The sequence below is a fragment of the Oreochromis niloticus genome, linkage group LG7 (assembly GCF_001858045.2).
Source record: "Oreochromis niloticus isolate F11D_XX linkage group LG7, O_niloticus_UMD_NMBU, whole genome shotgun sequence".
Taxonomy (NCBI): Eukaryota; Metazoa; Chordata; class Actinopteri; order Cichliformes; family Cichlidae; genus Oreochromis; species Oreochromis niloticus.
Genome location: NC_031972.2, coordinates 48,751,032 through 48,768,238, shown reverse-complemented (window position 1 = coordinate 48,768,238; position 17,207 = coordinate 48,751,032). Strand labels below are relative to the sequence as shown.

At 40.5% G+C, this 17,207-nt stretch overlaps 2 protein-coding genes across 2 annotated transcripts; both read right to left on the bottom strand.

Annotated features, from left to right (window-relative positions):
- Positions 1-288: 288 nt before the first annotated feature.
- On the bottom strand, positions 289-7,265 carry prkar2b (protein kinase cAMP-dependent type II regulatory subunit beta). The gene is made up of 11 exons (XM_003443883.5): positions 6,706-7,265; positions 5,583-5,618; positions 4,473-4,525; positions 4,299-4,382; positions 3,938-4,044; positions 3,639-3,792; positions 2,314-2,415; positions 2,141-2,215; positions 1,970-2,038; positions 1,744-1,879; positions 289-1,599 (listed from the first exon to the last, which is right to left on the bottom strand). The coding sequence occupies exons 1-11, from the start codon at positions 6,968-6,970 to the stop codon at positions 1,466-1,468; spliced, it is 1,215 nt and encodes a 404-aa protein (XP_003443931.1). The 5' UTR covers positions 6,971-7,265; the 3' UTR covers positions 289-1,465.
- A 2,982-nt stretch (positions 7,266-10,247) lies between these two features.
- hsp90b1 (heat shock protein 90, beta (grp94), member 1) lies at positions 10,248-15,908 on the bottom strand. Its single transcript, XM_003443884.5, has 18 exons — positions 15,739-15,908; positions 15,122-15,224; positions 14,657-14,798; positions 14,450-14,566; positions 14,034-14,365; positions 13,671-13,782; positions 13,429-13,560; positions 13,117-13,233; positions 12,890-13,027; positions 12,716-12,793; positions 12,542-12,607; positions 12,022-12,291; positions 11,685-11,930; positions 11,425-11,561; positions 11,250-11,328; positions 10,930-11,085; positions 10,621-10,716; positions 10,248-10,518 (listed from the first exon to the last, which is right to left on the bottom strand). The coding sequence occupies exons 1-18, from the start codon at positions 15,785-15,787 to the stop codon at positions 10,495-10,497; spliced, it is 2,394 nt and encodes a 797-aa protein (XP_003443932.1). The 5' UTR covers positions 15,788-15,908; the 3' UTR covers positions 10,248-10,494.
- Positions 15,909-17,207: the final 1,299 nt, after the last annotated feature.

Sequence of the window (17,207 nt, the reverse complement as noted above, 5' to 3'; positions counted from 1 at the left end):
CTAGTTTGTTGTTTATCCTCTCATTGGATAAAAGTACACGCCCGTTACTAGCCAGTAACAGCTGATTGGCAATAACAGGAACAATACATGACTATTTTTTATCTGCAGTGTTGCAGTTACAGTAAGAATCACATGGACACATCGTTTTAAAGATTAAATTCTCTTTTTCGTAACGAAATAATCTCGTAGAAGATATGGCGGCTGCCATGAAGAATGAATGGGTATCCGAATGGTCAGTAAGAAGCTGACTCTTTCATTCTTTTAACAAATACTGACAGGAAGCACAAATACAAAAAAAAAAATTCTTTATTGACATGAAAAGTGAAACATACAGTACTTTTAGCCAGTATTGTGGTTATGCCTTCAAAAATGACCAGTCCTACGGGGGAGGGTGGGGGATAAAATCTGCATGTTTAACCAGTTAAACCATGTAAGCTGCAGACAAAATACAGAAGACTTCAATTACTTTAAAAAGAGAGAGAAGAAGTAAGAGAGAGGACCCACTTTAGATTCCTGTTGAGCGTAAAACTGTAGAAGTTGTTGGCAGAGGTAGACAGCAAATATGGATGTCATAATAATGTATGTTTCACCTATGCAAAAACAGTGTTACCTAAATTTTACATTGAAACACAGAAAAATGAGTTGCCTTAAGATGTTGCCTGTAATGACTACTGTCTTGTTGGGCAACTTATTAAGTTTAAAGTGGGCCTATTATAATAACAGTAAATACTCAGTTTTAAAATTGTACAGCAATGTGTTGTGTGTTGTTACAAAACTATCAGCTATCTCTCTGAACTTTGCTTTTTTGAAAAAAGAAAAAGCATAGTACTCGGCTAACGGCCACAAACACTTAGCAACAGTGATACGTGGTTTATGAGCATGTATTCCAGGGACTCCATCTTATGCTAAACAGGAATGTATTTTTGTAGAAATTTTAGGGTACTGCCAAGTTTGTTTGTTTTTTTGTAATCAAAATGTCAAAGATGTTATCCTTTACAAATTGTTTACCCTTTCTCAGGTTTGGGCTGTTTTGCACATGTGACATTTGCTTGCACTTATCCAGTAAGAAATCAGCTTTGGCTTTTGACTTTGACACGCAATGTTTAGAAATTTACAAACGATATATATAATATTGTACGTGTGGCTATAACACTGTGGAGAAAATGTGAAAGTTAAGAAAAATGCTCAAATTACAAACAAGTAATGCACCCGACACCGACAAGTAAAATGCACACTTAGATTTTTTTTTAAGGTGAGTGTTGTGGGAAATGTAATTTAAACAAGCTTTAAGCAACTCTGCTTTGGCTTTACTCTTCGGCCATAACCTTCCGACAACGTGTGTTTTTTATATATCTGACACTCAAATGGTTTATGTAGGTGGATATTCACATTTCTTGTAAGAAAAGCTGTTTAAGTGGTTACAAGCCTTTTTCCATCCACCCATTTACAGTCCACTGCAGTCGCTTCATGCAGTCTGTTGCTCAATTTCAGGGCTACTTCCAAACAGGGTCACCAGCTGCTCCTCATAGTTAGCAATGTTTCTCTTCATGATGTCCATGCATGGGCCTAGCAATCTCTCAAAGGCTTGAACATCCATGACTGATAAAGAAGAAAACACAGATACAGTCAGGACTCGGAGGAGAATTTGAAAAGGATGGTACAAAATAATATGTGTTTTACTGGGAGATGTGCATCTTTGGTGCGATATATGAACGAACGAGCACAAAACTGCACAAAATTTACCCAAGCATTTGACACTCCCCACAGCATAGGCAGATGCAGCTCTGGGTTTGTTTGTGACGAGAGCAAGCTCCCCAAAATACTGGCCCCTGGAGCATGTAGCAATTTCCACCTCCTCTTCTTCTTGGTCTGTTTTTGTCTAGCAAAGAAAAAGAAATGCGTACTCTAAGTTTCCAGAGATTTTTTTTAAAATCAGAGGCTTGTCTAAAGGGTGGCGGTGCAAACTTACCCGACTTCTCTTCATAGTGATTCTAACCTGGCCAGATTCAACAATGTAGAAGCAATCCGCTAAATCACCCTGTGACATAAAGCAAGACAGCAATTGCAAAGGAGAACGAAAACATGTGGAAAAATTTTTTAAATGTCCAATAAAAGCAGATCAGACGAAGGCATTATTCACCTGAGCAATGATCTGCTGCAAGTCGCTGTACACCCTGGTGGATAGCACGTCAACTACCTTCATTCTCTCTGACATCTGTGCATGAAACATATTTGGTTTGCAACCGTTTTACTGTAAATACTGTAAATATGAAGTACACTGTGTAAATGCTGGAGGACAATGTTAATCTTGACCTCTAAAGATGTAAGCAGGGGTAGCGTTTCAATGAATGCCTCATACAGCTTCCTCTTCTTGGCATTGTTTTTCACTATGATCCTCCTGAATGTCAGACGATCCTGAAACAGATTTAAAATAAGGCTTCATTAAACACAATTTCTGATGACGCTGCCCTGGGGTTAGATAAAAACTAACAATTCACACAAATATTATTCATAATAGTGCTATACAGTAATAAAAATAATAATAAACATAATGATGAAAGATCCCCAACCAAGAAGTCCAGACTGATCTCATGTTGTGTTGTGTTGTGTTGTGTTGTGTTTAGTGCCGACATTGGACAGTTTCCAAATTCGTTATACTATTGCACCAGGTATGACTGTGCAATGGCAATAAAGAGTTATCTTATCTATCTTATCTTTGTTCATCAAATAGCTCACATAAAACAATAGTGTGCACTTATAGTTTGAATTTAAGAAAAGAAAAGAAACAGCATTATCCATGTGTCATTATATGAATGGAATGAATGAAAGGACACCAAGCCTGAACACAAAGAGAGGAATAATGTCACAGACAGCATGGTCAACAAAAGCTTGCAGTTACATACTGCAAGCTTTTGCAAGCAGGAAACATATGTGACTGCAGAGGGCGCCCTATAGCTGACAAACCTTTTCCCTCACTCAAAGGCACAAGCAAGGCTGGAACCTCATGTTTTAAAGGTTGCTAAAGTTGGACCCACTTCAAGTTCATATCCTATCGCTTGTTTACAAAATAAACAAGGGCCATGAATAAAGGGTCGACTGTTTGACTGGATCCATTTTTGGCAGCACTCTTCCTCATTGACCTAAACCAATTATTGGTCAAAAAGGGCTTCCTGTTTGAGATTAGAGACGCAAAGAAAACAACCTACAATCCCTCAGGTCAGCACAGGACATGGCAGCAACCTACCCAGCTTGCACTGAGAGGACATAACTGAGACGTTACCCACAGTTCAGCGATGGCTCTCATAGTCACTAATAAACAGCAGCTTCTCAGAAATAAGTCAGGCTGCAACTGGATACTGAAAGCAGCTGCTGTTATAAAAACAGTTTCATGTTTTGCGGGTTTTGCTTAAGCAAAATAGCATCCATGCTGAAATGTAACAATAAAACGAACAGAGCCTGGAGGTAAAACAGCTGCTTTCGCCTTAATTTGTGTTCACCTAATGATGGTTTCCACACCGTCACAGATAAACTCCCCGTTTACTTAAATCATGACAGCTGACAGCACAGCACGCTATAAAAACCTGATTAAGCATCCAACTGTGCTATTGCAGGGGGGTGCGGTGTAATGGTTTACTCACTAGGCACCAAAGGGCTCCAGGTGAAGTGGCGATTATTGTGGCTGCCCTGGGGGTGTTGTACATCAGCGCCAGTTCTCCAAAGCTGCCTCGGTTGTCATAGCAGCCCACCAACTTTTCCGTGCCATCAACCTTCACGAAAATGTTAAACGTGCCACTGAATGGAAAGAAAGCGGGGGAAAAAACATCTTTAGTTAGCACAAAACAATGATTTCAGCAATTATTTAGCAACTGTGTTCACTTTTTTAAGTTAAATAACAACCTATAAAGCAGTTTGAAATTCAGGAGTAAGTTAAGCCCACCTTTCGATAACATAGAAGTTGTCCCCGTCATCATCTTGATCAATGATATGTTCCCCTTCCGTGCAGAACTTCTCGAACATGGCATCCAGCACCTGAGACATCTCTTCCTGTCATGGTGGGGGGAAAAACAGCAGTCAGACAGTGAAAGAATCACGCTGAATGCACTCAGAGTTCGTTTTCGAGCTTCCAAAACAAATAGATAAATAACCATCTCTAAAAAAATCAGGCACGGTGCACTGGGCATGCAGCAAAAAAAAAAAAAAGAAAGAAATTTGCTGGCCTTGGGCCATGTTTCCCTTTGTTTAATTTAGGATATGGCAGGGCACAAACCAGAGAAGAGCTTATGGAATAATCCACTCACAGGATCCAAATTCTTGAACAGAAGAATGTCCCTACATGCTTCCTGTAGTCTCTGTCTCTGCTCATCAGTTTTGGGGTGAGTGACCTAAAACATAAATCACGAATCAGACTTATAACCTCTGAACAGTTAAACCAATTGTGTAAATAAAATAATCACTGGATGGATGCAGTTTACCCTTGGCTCTTTATCCTCATCATCTTCGTCAGGATTGAATGCTTCAGCACACACTGCATGACACAGACACACAAATCACATTTACATTTCTCTTATTGATGAGCAGCAGTTATTTTGTCCATACAGTGTTTTCAATTCTGGGGCAGTTTTCTTGTTATTAGCGACAGTAGATGTCAAAGGTGTTTGTAAATAGAATTGTTAATTAATCCCTTATTAATTGCTTGTTTCGTCCCGTTCATGAATTATAATGCTGAAGTATACCAGCGTCTCTAGGGTCTCTGAGAGCTCACTTCCAGTGGAACTGTCTACCAGGCCTTTATTTGAAAAAGCTTCACTTTTTTTTTTTTAAATGAACTTTTAGATGAATAACGACACCTTACATAACATCTGAAAAACAAATGTTCATCTTCAGGTGGCCCACGGCACAGACTTCATCCCAGTCAAACAAAAAAGGCAAATTCCAGGGATGATTCAGGACCATTTCAGGCAATAAATCTTTCAATAAAAACAACTTTTCTCATCTTGAGTACAGGAATATGCGGTGATGGATGACAGCACTCTTACCGCATTTCCTTCCTATATGTTAACAGAAAGATGGGGTAGTGGTATAAAAAACTTTCAACTTGGCACAGGCTAAAGTGGAATATAGTAAGTGGCCAGCTTAATGTTAACTTAATTAAATTTGTTTTCATTTCCTGTGCAAGCTTTACAGTGTACTAAGTAGAAGATGTTCGTTCCCCGTCTGAAGTGATAAGAGGTAAGTTAAATACCTAAGTTATTAATAAATAATTCTTTCCATTCAGAAAGGCAGACCAAGCAGCTATCCAAACACAACAAAGTTATGTGAAGCCGCAACTTTACTATTGCTACATTACTCACTGACGGGTTCAAGACAAAGTGGCTTCACAAGCTGTAACAAATCAACACGATTACAATAAGTGGAAGACGGTAACAAAAGACAGATGGAAAAATACTTAAGTATCACTTGTACTGAAACCAATCTGACGCAGCCTCGCTAGTCATGTGTCACAGAAGGCTTTATTTAATGTTTTCAGCTCAGACACTGTCCAGAGTTTCCCTCCTTGACACAACAGGAAGATGGCAACTCACCTGATGCTCTTCGGATGAATCTGTTTATCACAGGGGCTGGAGAAAAGAAAAAGAAAGATATATATCTGGGTTGGGTTTTTTTTAAAAAAGCATGTTAGATTTCACCATAAAAGATATCCATCCATCACAAACTGTTATTGCTAGGAAGGTTTGAGGCTGTTGTATTTCTACATCTACACATCTACAGCACAAGTGGAGCATTCTCATTAGGGTCTATATTCATCTGAGTAAAAGCTGAATGGGGGACAGCTGCTTTGAAGTGGATTTTAGCCTTTGAATCAAATTTAAATGAGAAAAACAGTGCCAAGCTGCTACACAATAGGTCAGTATGAAATATACATTAGATAGGAGGTCTCATCCATTAATGGCCTGCCAACCAGTGCTGACCGGGGAATCTCGTTGAAATATGGGAGGCATTAATGGTGGTTGGTTGGTTGGTTGGGGGGGCACAACAATGACCCAAAACACAGACGTTTAACAACTGCATGTGAGGCATTTCTCCTTATGTAACCATTGCAGCCAGTCTTGCAGAAGCCACCACTCATTGGGATGCTGTGTCAGAGCTCTGGGTTGCTTCTGGCTGCACCTCATTACACTCTAGCAGCAGTCACTGTGTTAAATACTTCAGGAAATGTAGGCCTGTCGACGGCAGATTGTGTACTGCCTGCATCTATATAACAGCTGAAGCTGTAGCCCTTTATGTTTTACAAGCTTTGTCTTTTTTGGGGGGGGGTACATATGAAGGGGAGGCCCACCGGGCCTGCACCTGAGACAGAAAACATTCAAACGGTCCAGATGTTTTTATTACTATCATAATTATTTATAAAGCAAACGTAGAAGCCGCAGTGTGCAGGTGCTATTCTCTGAGCAGAAACGTGAAGAGCAAAACACGTTCGTGAAGCAGCATTGAGCCTCGGTGACCATATATGGCAAATGACAGAGCCGTTGTAAATGTATGGCGGCAGCATCAGCGCGCTCGATGTGGTTTCTCATTCTCTCCCACAGAACAGCCGCGGTGCAGCCATCCATCCATCCATACATGCTCACAATTCAAAGCAAAGCATCTCGAGTCACGTTCAGCATCCCCCTGACAGAAACACGCACGGTGAATGTGTTAGCCCACCTATGAATTCCTCGTCATCGTCGTCGTCCTCCTCTCCGTTTTCCGAATCGATCTGCATGGCTTCGTCAATGAAATTGACCGCTTTCCCAAGTCTCGGGGCCGAATTTTGGTCATTGCCAAATGAGGCCTCTTTGGTCTCGTTCTCCTTAAGCTGGGTGAAATACTGTAGCGCAAACTCGAGCAAGTCCCTGGGCTGATTCCTCAACACTTCCACGGTAAAGCTCTGTAACAGCTCCGTCAGTCCTTCAGGAATTTCTATACTCATTCCTGTTATCAGTCTATGGATGTGGACAAAACCGGTTTGCTGCGAATTTCAGTGATTCAAAAGCACCCAGATCAGGTTTTCTTCCCGTCGTGTTTTTTGGTTGGCTTTTTTTTAAAGATGCCGAAATCAGCAGACGGGTGTGTAGTCAGACCACCCGCTCAGCAAGCCCTCCACAGCGGATCCTCTCTTTTTCTTGAATGAAAATGGCTCTGGATTTTTGGTCCGAACATCTTCTGCTGCTTCTGGCTAGGAAACCCACGCATGTGACCCAGGAATCCATGGCAACCACCTATCCAGAGATTGCGTATGAGCAGCAGCGGCGCAGAAACTGCAGTCAGTCGCAAAATACAAATGATGGGAAAGAGAAGCCCTGGGGAAGGCTCTTTCAGTCATAGATCGATTTTTCACTAACAGAGATTAGATCAAATATCCTGCGGTCTGGCATGTATGTTTTCCGTGGTTGTTCACTCACACTTACCCTAAACGATTTAAAATATGATTAAATAAGAAGACATCGCATATTATTTAAAAAGAAAAAAACAACAGCAGTAGACATAGCAAGGCTAAAGACAAAAAGGTACTACCATGCAATGATAAACACTGAATCTGAGGGAAATGTATCTATTTTTTTGTTTTGCCACATGTAATTCATATTTAAACAGGTAAACATTAAAACCTAAGACCTCTGTAAAGACCTACAGCTCAATAAAGATTAGTTCTGTATTTTTATTTAGGCTTCTTTTTTTTAAAGGAGCTAATAAGAAAAGATCGTTTATGATAGTTTAGAGAGTTTGGAGGCTCATTTCTTGTTCCATAGGGAGAAAATAATAATAAATGTGCTGGATATTTTAATGTCATGGGACCTGTCAGAACACTTTGACCACGCCAGATGGAAGTTTCATTTCAGAATCAAACGTTCCCCTGTGATATCACGGACTTGTGTAGCTGAACATTTAGTACATTAGAAAAACGGCTCAGACAGAAAAAATAAGTCTAGGTCTCAAACTAAAGCTCATTAATCATAGACTTCATATGGACATCTATCAAGAGATGAACTAATGATGCTCTGCTGTGGGTTACAATATGACTGAGCCACAAAAATGCATATCCACAATATGAGTTCAAATTTAGTTGACACTTTCTCGTACCAGAAACATTTGTAGGAGTGACATGAGTTCACAAGCCTGCAAAACTACATTCTGTCAAACAGCTAATCCAGAGAGGAAGGGGAAGTAGAGCAAAACAAGGGGGTAAGGGTTAAACTGGAATGCAGAGCAAGTGGGAAGTCTGCCCACTTGCTGAGGTTGGGTGACCTCAGGTGAGTTTTAGTCATGGCATGTGGTGGCACAACTACTACAGTGTGAGAAATCCCCCCCCCCCCCCCAAAAATCCCTTCTCATATTGTGTTGGAATTTCAAGGCTTCCAGCAGAGAGAAGGTTAGTTTGAGGGAACCACTTGAGGAAACAGATAATAACTGTGCTAAAGGAGCACAGCTATTATCTGCCATGGTTATCATTCCTCTGTGGCTCCACTATGACACCCCTCCCCCTGCTGTGGCCCATATCTGTCACCCTTTATTAAGAAAGGCGCAGCATTTCTCACTCCGGCGAATGGGAGCATGTCGATGGAGTGACCTGTAATGCTCCACTGCTGCAGTTTAGCTGTTAGCTTTCAAACTCACTATTCCAGACCACTGTGAACTATAAGACACCCCCCCACACACACACACACACCCCCACACACACACATCTGAATACAGCACAACACCATCATTTCATCTACTGTAAGAGTCAGCTGCACAAAACACACACACTGTGCGTCAGCCCTGTTCACTGAACCATAGATCCTGAAGACGGTTTCTACTTTAAGCTTCACAACAGACCAGTAGAGCTTGCATTGGTGTAATTGTTAACTACACTTAAACAGCGAATTCTCTGTTGATATACAACATACATATATATACATATACATATATATACATATACATATATATATACACACACATATATATATATAAAGAAAAGAACAGTTTTCTTTTAAAACAACTTCAAGATACTGTTCATCAGATGTAGATTTTTTTAGGCCTGCATTTTTTTCTTTTATTCTACAATGGCATTCTTTCACGTGCATTTCAACTAAAGAAATGGGGGGGGGAAACATGTCTTTTTGCAATACTTAAATAATACTTGCCAAGTGAAGTGGGGCGAGATCAGCTTCGAAAGGGCTCCATGTTTTTATTCTATGGCTTCATCTCAAAAATGTGAAGCTGAAACCTCTTAAGTCAATTTAATGACGTAATGATTGAGTGCGTCCTTTAATTCATTGGCTGCTAGAACCCATTTTGAATGTATTAGTGCCACCTACTGGACATCCCACTACATTACAATGTATTGTTAAACTAGGATACAGTTGATGTTGTTTCCTGTTTCAAGTGCCATTAAGTTGCCGTCTTTCCTGAGTGTGTTGGAACAAATGTATTTCTTGGGTAAAATAAGCTTACTGTGTAAAATTAGATAATTAATTCAGTGGTGAAGACGCCCCCCCGCCAAAAAACCCCACAAACAAACAAACAAACCCCAAACAAGTTTTATCTCTTGCATCTACTGGCTGTTCCACATCCTTGTGGGTTTCATTGCTTTCCTGTAAACCTTGACAAGCCTGTGGTCTGCATGTTTAGGTCATCATAACAGATTCTGAGATAAACCCACACAAGTAGATTTTATTAGATTTAGCATTTAGTGTACAATATTATTATAGTCAAAATCACTATATCCAACAATTAAGGCTAGGCACCTAGTTCTGCTCACTTTCAGTAAAGAAAAAAAAAAAGAAGAAAAAAAAAAAAAGGCATGGCTCAATGAAGACATCCTGTACAAGATGCATCAGTCTTCATGACATCTTACCAGTAAGCCATCTCCCCAGGGTTGCTGTAGAGAAACCACAGGGGTGTCACCCTCAGTGCACTTAATATTTTTTTTTTTTTAAATGCATCCTTCCTCATTAAATTTGCATAAATGTGCAACCGAAAAGAACAGTAAAGTATCCTAAATGTAGAACAGCTCATGTAACCATGACTCTTTACATCATTTCAGTCTGAAAACAAACTGTAAAATGTCATGGCACCCTATGTATGGGTAGATGTATTACACTATAAGCTACAGCCAGACTGTACTTTTGATATGTTGGGATTAAGATGACTGAAAAAGAAAATAGTAGCCAAGACCTGTCTGAAAGCAACTCTTTCAGTTTTGAATAAAACACCAGAAACGATGCAAGCATTTTTTCCACGAAACATTTATTTGATCAATAGACAGGATCACATCTTTCCATAAACAGGTCAGTTAAATATTAACAAATTTACAGTCATGAGGAATGTAATACAAAAGAAACAAAAACAAATATTCGCTTTAAAAAACCCCAACCCAGGGACCCCACCCAGAAATAATGTGGCCACGGTGGCACTGAAACAGAGACTTAAGTCCATTTTCCAGCTCCACTGTTACACGCTCTTCCCTTCAGTGCTTCACAGTTCATCCTTGTCTTTTGTCTGTAAGAGTGATTAGAGAAAAGTCAGAAGAGTAAAGCACTCCATCATCTAGATTCTTAATTTTACATTCTCCTCAAGCAAGAGTGTGTGAAGTGTTCTCACCGTTTCTTCATCATCATCCTCATCCACAGTCTCCTCTTTATCTTCAGAGTCATCTTCTGCTGGTTCCTCAGGCTCCTCCTCTGGTTCTTCTTCAATCTATAAAAGAGTCATGATCATTAAATATATCCTACAGTCTTAAATATCACTGCAAAAATACTTAACATTTTACAAAGATTTAAAAAGCAGAGACAGGACTAAACTCAAAAAAGGTCACTGATGGAAGAGGAACCATTAGTTCAGACACAGATACCAAAACTGAAACATCTGCTATGCAAATTAGTATACCATACAAGAGCTGCAGTTACTTGCCTGTTCATCTAGTGGTACATTCAAGCTGAGTCGGAGCATGCGCTCTATTCTGTCTCCATAAGCTTTTGTATCAACGAGCTGGTATCCTGAGCGCAGTGTGGCTGTCTCAAACAGAACCACAGCCAGATCTGATGCAGTCTGGTCCTCAGCATCGGCCTGGGGGGTGTGAGGAAAAGAAACTGTTCAACTATGTGCTCTGATTGGTCCATTTTAAGTTTATTCATGTAATGAACTACATTTACTAAGTAATTTGATGGTAATCTTAGTAAAGGACAATTACTATAGTACAGATGTACAAAAATGACAGTGGTTAAACTCACATTGACTCTGTTAAGCAACTGCTTGACAAGAGGATGTTTGGGGTTGAGTTCTAGTGTTTTCTTCTGGCTGGCATAGTAACTGGAAAGATTAAACAGAAATACAGATTTAGAGCAAAGCAATAGCAGGTGGAGTAATAAATGGACATGCAAAGATCAGCACGGGATTAACACTCACTTTGTGGAAATGTCCTTTCCTGTCTGGTAGGCCTGTGCCTTCATGATCCTCTCCATGTTTCCTGACCAGCCATACTGACTGGCAACCAAGGCGCAGGGTGAGTTGGTTAGCCTCTGAGAGAGAACAGCCTTCTCAATCTGTTGGGGAATAAACAGCAATGCATTAAATGTTGCAACAGACATAAATGGGCAGCTATAGCCAAAATTAACTGCTTATACAGCTGGCACTCATTTCCCATTCTTTTAATATCACAGCATTACCTTATCCTTTAGAGCTTTGTCCTTCAGCCAAGTTGTGAGAGGTTCGAACTCCTTCTCCAGGGCCTCCCTCTTCTCCTTGGCCTTTTCACTCTCGTCAAATTTGACACCTTCCTTGGCCACGTTCTGGAAGCGTTTTCCATCAAACTCTGGCAATGCCTGGATGCAGTACTCATCCACAGGCTCTGTCAGGTAGATGACCTCATAGCCCTTCTTCAGCAGCCTCTCAACGAAGGGAGAGGACTCAGCCTGTAGCGGATGGAAGAACAAGAGACATGAGAATTTCAGCTAGTGTAGGATAGTTTACACTTCTTTCACCTGGCCAAAAACATTCACTCACCTCTTTCCTGCTGGTGCCAGCCATGAAATAGATCTTATCCTGCTTCTCCTTCATGCGCTCCACATACTGCTCCAGGCTGGACAGGTCTGTTTCACTGTTGGAGGTTTGGAAGCGCAGCAGCTTAGCAAGACGGGTCCTGTTGGAGTGATCCTCAATCACACCCAGCTTGATGTTGGTGCCAAACTCCTTCCAGAACTTGTCGTTGTACTGTTCCTCTGCAATCTTCTTAATCATGTCCAGAGTCTTACGGACCAGCTTCTTGCGGATAACCTGAAAAAGATAAAATAGGTATGACCATTTCATACTGCATTAAATCTAGTGTTAGTTATTCAGAATCTTTAACTTATGCTTTAATTTAACCATATTCTAGTGCCCCCTGTTATTCCTGAAAGCACTTTATGATTTGCGCTCATTAAAAATTGCTTTGTTGCTTCATTATCCATTTTAATCAGTGGCTTAATTGGTTAATGATGACTAAATGATGGAATGGGAAGCGAACAGGGCTGCATGTTGAGCTCACCTTGAGCAGTTTGTGCTGCTGCAGAGTTTCTCTGGACACATTCAGAGGAAGGTCGTCAGAGTCAACCTAACAAAATAAAGTTTCCCTTAATCACGGTGCAGGTGATATTAATGCAGAGACCAAGCACATAACATTAGCATGAGATCGTCGAATAAGAGTTAAAAAATAACTCACCACTCCCTTGATGAAGTTCAGGTACTTGGGCATCATGTCATTGAAGTCGTCTGTGATGAAAACTCTCCTGACAAACAGCTGCGAATGGAAGGCATTTACTTTGAAACTCAGTTTTTGGGGTATTGCTGAAAAAGTTGAATAAATCTGATGCTAAATATTGCTTAGGCTACACACCTTGATGTAATCGTTCTTCTTGGAGCCATACTCGTCAAACAGCCCACGGGGAGCTGAAGTGGGCACAAACAGGATGGACTTAAAGGTGACCTCACCCTCAGCTGTGAAGTGGATGTGAGCCATAGGGTCATCATTGTCCTGTTGGAAGATGAAAGATGGGTAAAGTTGACATTAGTATACCAGCCTACAGAGCCGGTTTGACGAAGTATTACTGGTTGTGTGCCTACCTTTGAGAAGGTCTTGTAGAAAGCCTTGTACTCATCTTCCTCAACCTCCTTAGCCGGCCTCTGCCAGATGGGCTTGATATCATTCATCAGTTCCCAGTCCCACACAGTCTTCTCAACCTACACATCACACACAATTATATAACTTTTGAAAAATATACATTTTAGATCAGACATATTTTCACAGACTGCTTTCTGAGTAAAATAGTCCATAAATCTTAATGACTCAATGGGACTTTAACCCACCATAAAAAACTGTTAATGATCACACATATGTCAATATAGTCCTCAACCACCATTTCTTCATTAACATACCTTCTTTGTCTTTGGTTTGTCTTTGTCCTCTCCTTCTTCTTCCTCTACTTCAGCCTCATCTTCAGAAGCCTCTTTCTCTGGTTCCTCTGCTGCCTCAGCATCTTCCTCAATGGGCTCTTCAACCGTCTCAGTCTTGAATGTTAAAAGAAATTATGCAACCGTTTGTTCATTTCCATATTTGCCAGTTTCAGTCTGGGATTAAGTCTGACTCATAGTGTTGAAGGAAATGACAAAGTAGTCACCTTGCTGGCCCACACATAGATGGGGAAGTTGATGAACTGGGAGTATTTCTTGACAAGATTCTTGATGGTCTCCAGCTCCAGGTAGTCTGACGCCTCCTCCTTTAGGACAAGTCTGCAATTAGACAAAGATGAGATTAAATTTCAAAGTTCAGGCTTTTATAACTTTCAGACTCATGTAGCAGCATGAAAATACTCTGCAGTTCTTCTTCAATAAAGACTGTACATTAACAACACAAAAACATTAACTACGATTTCATAAGCTTTGACAAATAACGTGAGCCATGCACACATTTCACAGGAGCTATTTGAAAGATCAAGAAACCAAATCCTGTGTGGGCAAATGTTAACACATAAATAACTTACGTGATGGTGGTTCCTCTTCCCAGTGTGTCCCCACGGGGGTCCTCAATGACAGAGAACTGATTTGAGTCAGACTCCCAGATGTGCTGTGTGTCATTGTTGTGCTTGGATGTCACAATGACCTTGTCAGCAACAAGGAAGGCGGAGTAGAAACCGACACCAAACTGTCCGATCAGCTCTGAGGTAGACTGTCCCTCTTCCTGCATCTCTGTCATCTTGTTAAGGAATTCGCTGGTGCCTGACTTGGCAATGGTTCCCAAGTTCTTTACTAGCTCCTCCTTGGTCATTCCAATACCAGTGTCAGTGATGTGCAGCATGTTCTTCTCCTTATCAGACTGGGGATAGAAATAATGAAATTAAATTAGTGGATGCACAGCTTTTCCATTAAAGGTGTCAGCATTCAGTAAGTTAATGCATACCTTTATTTTGATGGTCAGCTCTTCATTTGCGGCCATTGCATCCTCATTGGTCAGGGACAACAAGCGGATCTTATCCAGAGCATCCGAGGCATTGGAAATCAGCTCCCTAAGGAAGATCTGCAGCACAAAAAAGTGATGATGAGCTCTGTGAGAACTGTCTTAAATAAAAATATGTAGACACAGGGTTGAGTAAAGATTCCTGCCTACCTCCTTGTTCTTGTAGAGAGAGTTGATGATCAGCTTCATCATACGGTTAACTTCAGCCTGAAAGGCATGTTTTTCAGACTTTTCCCTGAGTTCCTTAATCTGAGCTGCATTCAAACCATCCAGCTGGATTGCCTCCTCCTCTCTGAAGGCAGACAGATGCAAATACAAGCAGGGTAAGAGAGGGGAACGACAGCAAATCTTTGCTGCCAAACAAATCTGTTGTCCTTTCAGATAACTAAGATTGAAGATGAAAGCAAGATATATACAACTTCCTATTATTACAAGCAAATTTACAGTAAAACTTGCACACCTCTTACCTCCACTATAACTCAAAAGTGGCCCTGAGCACCTGTACACAAGCTTTATCATCTTGACCTTGTTCTGCTAAGATTTAGTGGACTTTCCCTGATACAATAACTGCAGTTATCTAGAAAGGTATATGGAGTTACGCAAAGTAACACCTACCTCTGCACCACTTCATCGTCTGTTCTGGAGCCATCCCTGCTTTTACCCAAGTCCTCCTCGACTGTCCCGTCAACGTCAAGTTCATCATCTGCCTTTACGGCAGCTGTCAAGGGACAAAGTTGCTCGATTAAAATTCATTATCAATTACCGGGAACATGTGGTAATTTTAGACTCATTTAACATTTTTTTTTTTTTTTAAAGCACTGTGCAAACACATTCTCACAGTCACCAAATTAATTAAGACGTAACGTCTGACCGTGTTAGCTTTTTAATCATTATTTTAACGTGCATGTATGCAACAGTGGAGGTTAGCTAACATGAGACAGCTTCAACACAGATGGTGTTTCTGCTAGAAAGTTCTGGAAAGGCAAGGAGATTAACGGACAGTGGCGTTACTCTAAAATAACAGGTAAATTAAATACGCTCTTCGTCATTGGAATAATATATATAACTAGACTGTTGCTTTGACACCTGCAAGCCTTTTAAAGTCAAGTACAGGGAGAACGTGTAAACTCCACAGTGAATGAGAAGAAAAGCAAAAAACCAAGTTAGTGCTAGCATACGGGCTAAAGGTAGCTAATATAATGAATAATTTTAAAAAAAATGCCGCTACTCACCACATGCTAAGAGTGCGAAAAGAAGCCCTATCACCCAGATTCGTTTCATTGTGAGATGCTTCCTGACTGACTGCCTGACGACTTGAGCCTTCAGCTGCTGAGACAATAGCCGGGAGATCAGCGCATGCAGCACTGGTTTTTACAACGAGGAATGACTAGCCGTCTCTCCCACCAAAAGAGCCCACTCGCCTTACCCCGTGACTACCGACCAATGGCTGTGCACCACGCACGACCGTCGACCAATCACAATACAGTCTACGGTACATGTTGTCCAATCAGTTTCTTCAACATATGCCTAGACCCGAAAATCGTGGCTGGACACCATTGGCCAGGAATGAATAATCAGCACATCCTAAAATTTACCTTTCATTGTAGGGAAAACATCACTGACAGCACTTCCAAGTAAAGTTCCCGAGCCAAGGAACACACTTAAGATTAATAATCGAAAGCTGGTGAATGTTTAGTTTATGGCTCCAAGCCCGTTTCAGTCTCTACAAAAGTAAATGATGCAGTGTTTTTCGATGTGTATATGGCGTGTTATTCTGGCATTTTGCATTCCCTTTCCTTTAAATGACTGGATGCATCGTAATGCTGTGGAAGCATAAAGTATAATGAATGAGTCTATCTCAAGTGAGTCACCGAATCTGATCCACTTGGTGGCGCTATATAGTTAGCAAGCTGAAATGGCAAATGCTAATGTTTCAGGAACTAGTTCTTAGTGTTCTCCCGCAGATCAGGATATCATTATTGTGCTGCTTGCTCAGTTTGTTTTGTGTCAGGGGTGTTAGCGATCGTGTCAGCAGCGATATTTAAAAGAGATACTGTGAATCTTATTTTAAAAATATGACAACCATCGTCAATACTGAACATCTCAAATGTATTAAACTTGACTGTCTGACCACAGTGTCAGCTCCTATTAAGTGTGATGTTTCTCCAAATGTGAATGGAAAAAAGATCAGAATTAACAATTTAAAGATAAATAATAAAATACTGGGCTAGTACTTTTTTGTTATAAGGTCAATAGTTTAATTTACTACATTACAGTAAGTCATAGTTCTATCTTAAAAGGATTTTTCCAGTCTAATACAATTTTCATAAAGCATCTATAAAACAGCAAAGATTACCGAAGTTCTGTACATAAAAAGGTGGATTACATAATACATAATACAAGATATACACGCACATGCCCACACACATCAACCTAAAAGAACTGCAAAAATACACAAAACAGCCTTAATGCCTTCAACTCTTATGCTGGGTCGAAAGCAAAAGAAGAAAAACTCGTTTCAAAGGTGGACTCAAAAAAATGTTGAGCTTATGGCTGAGATAGCTTGATTCACCCTTAAGTCTTGTCTTTTGGACATAGAGGAATAACTGGTCAGTGGCCTTGAAGTTGCATAAGTTTTTCAGAGATTGGCAAAATATGTTGGTGACAGCCTATTAAGGGATTTAAAAACATACATCAAACC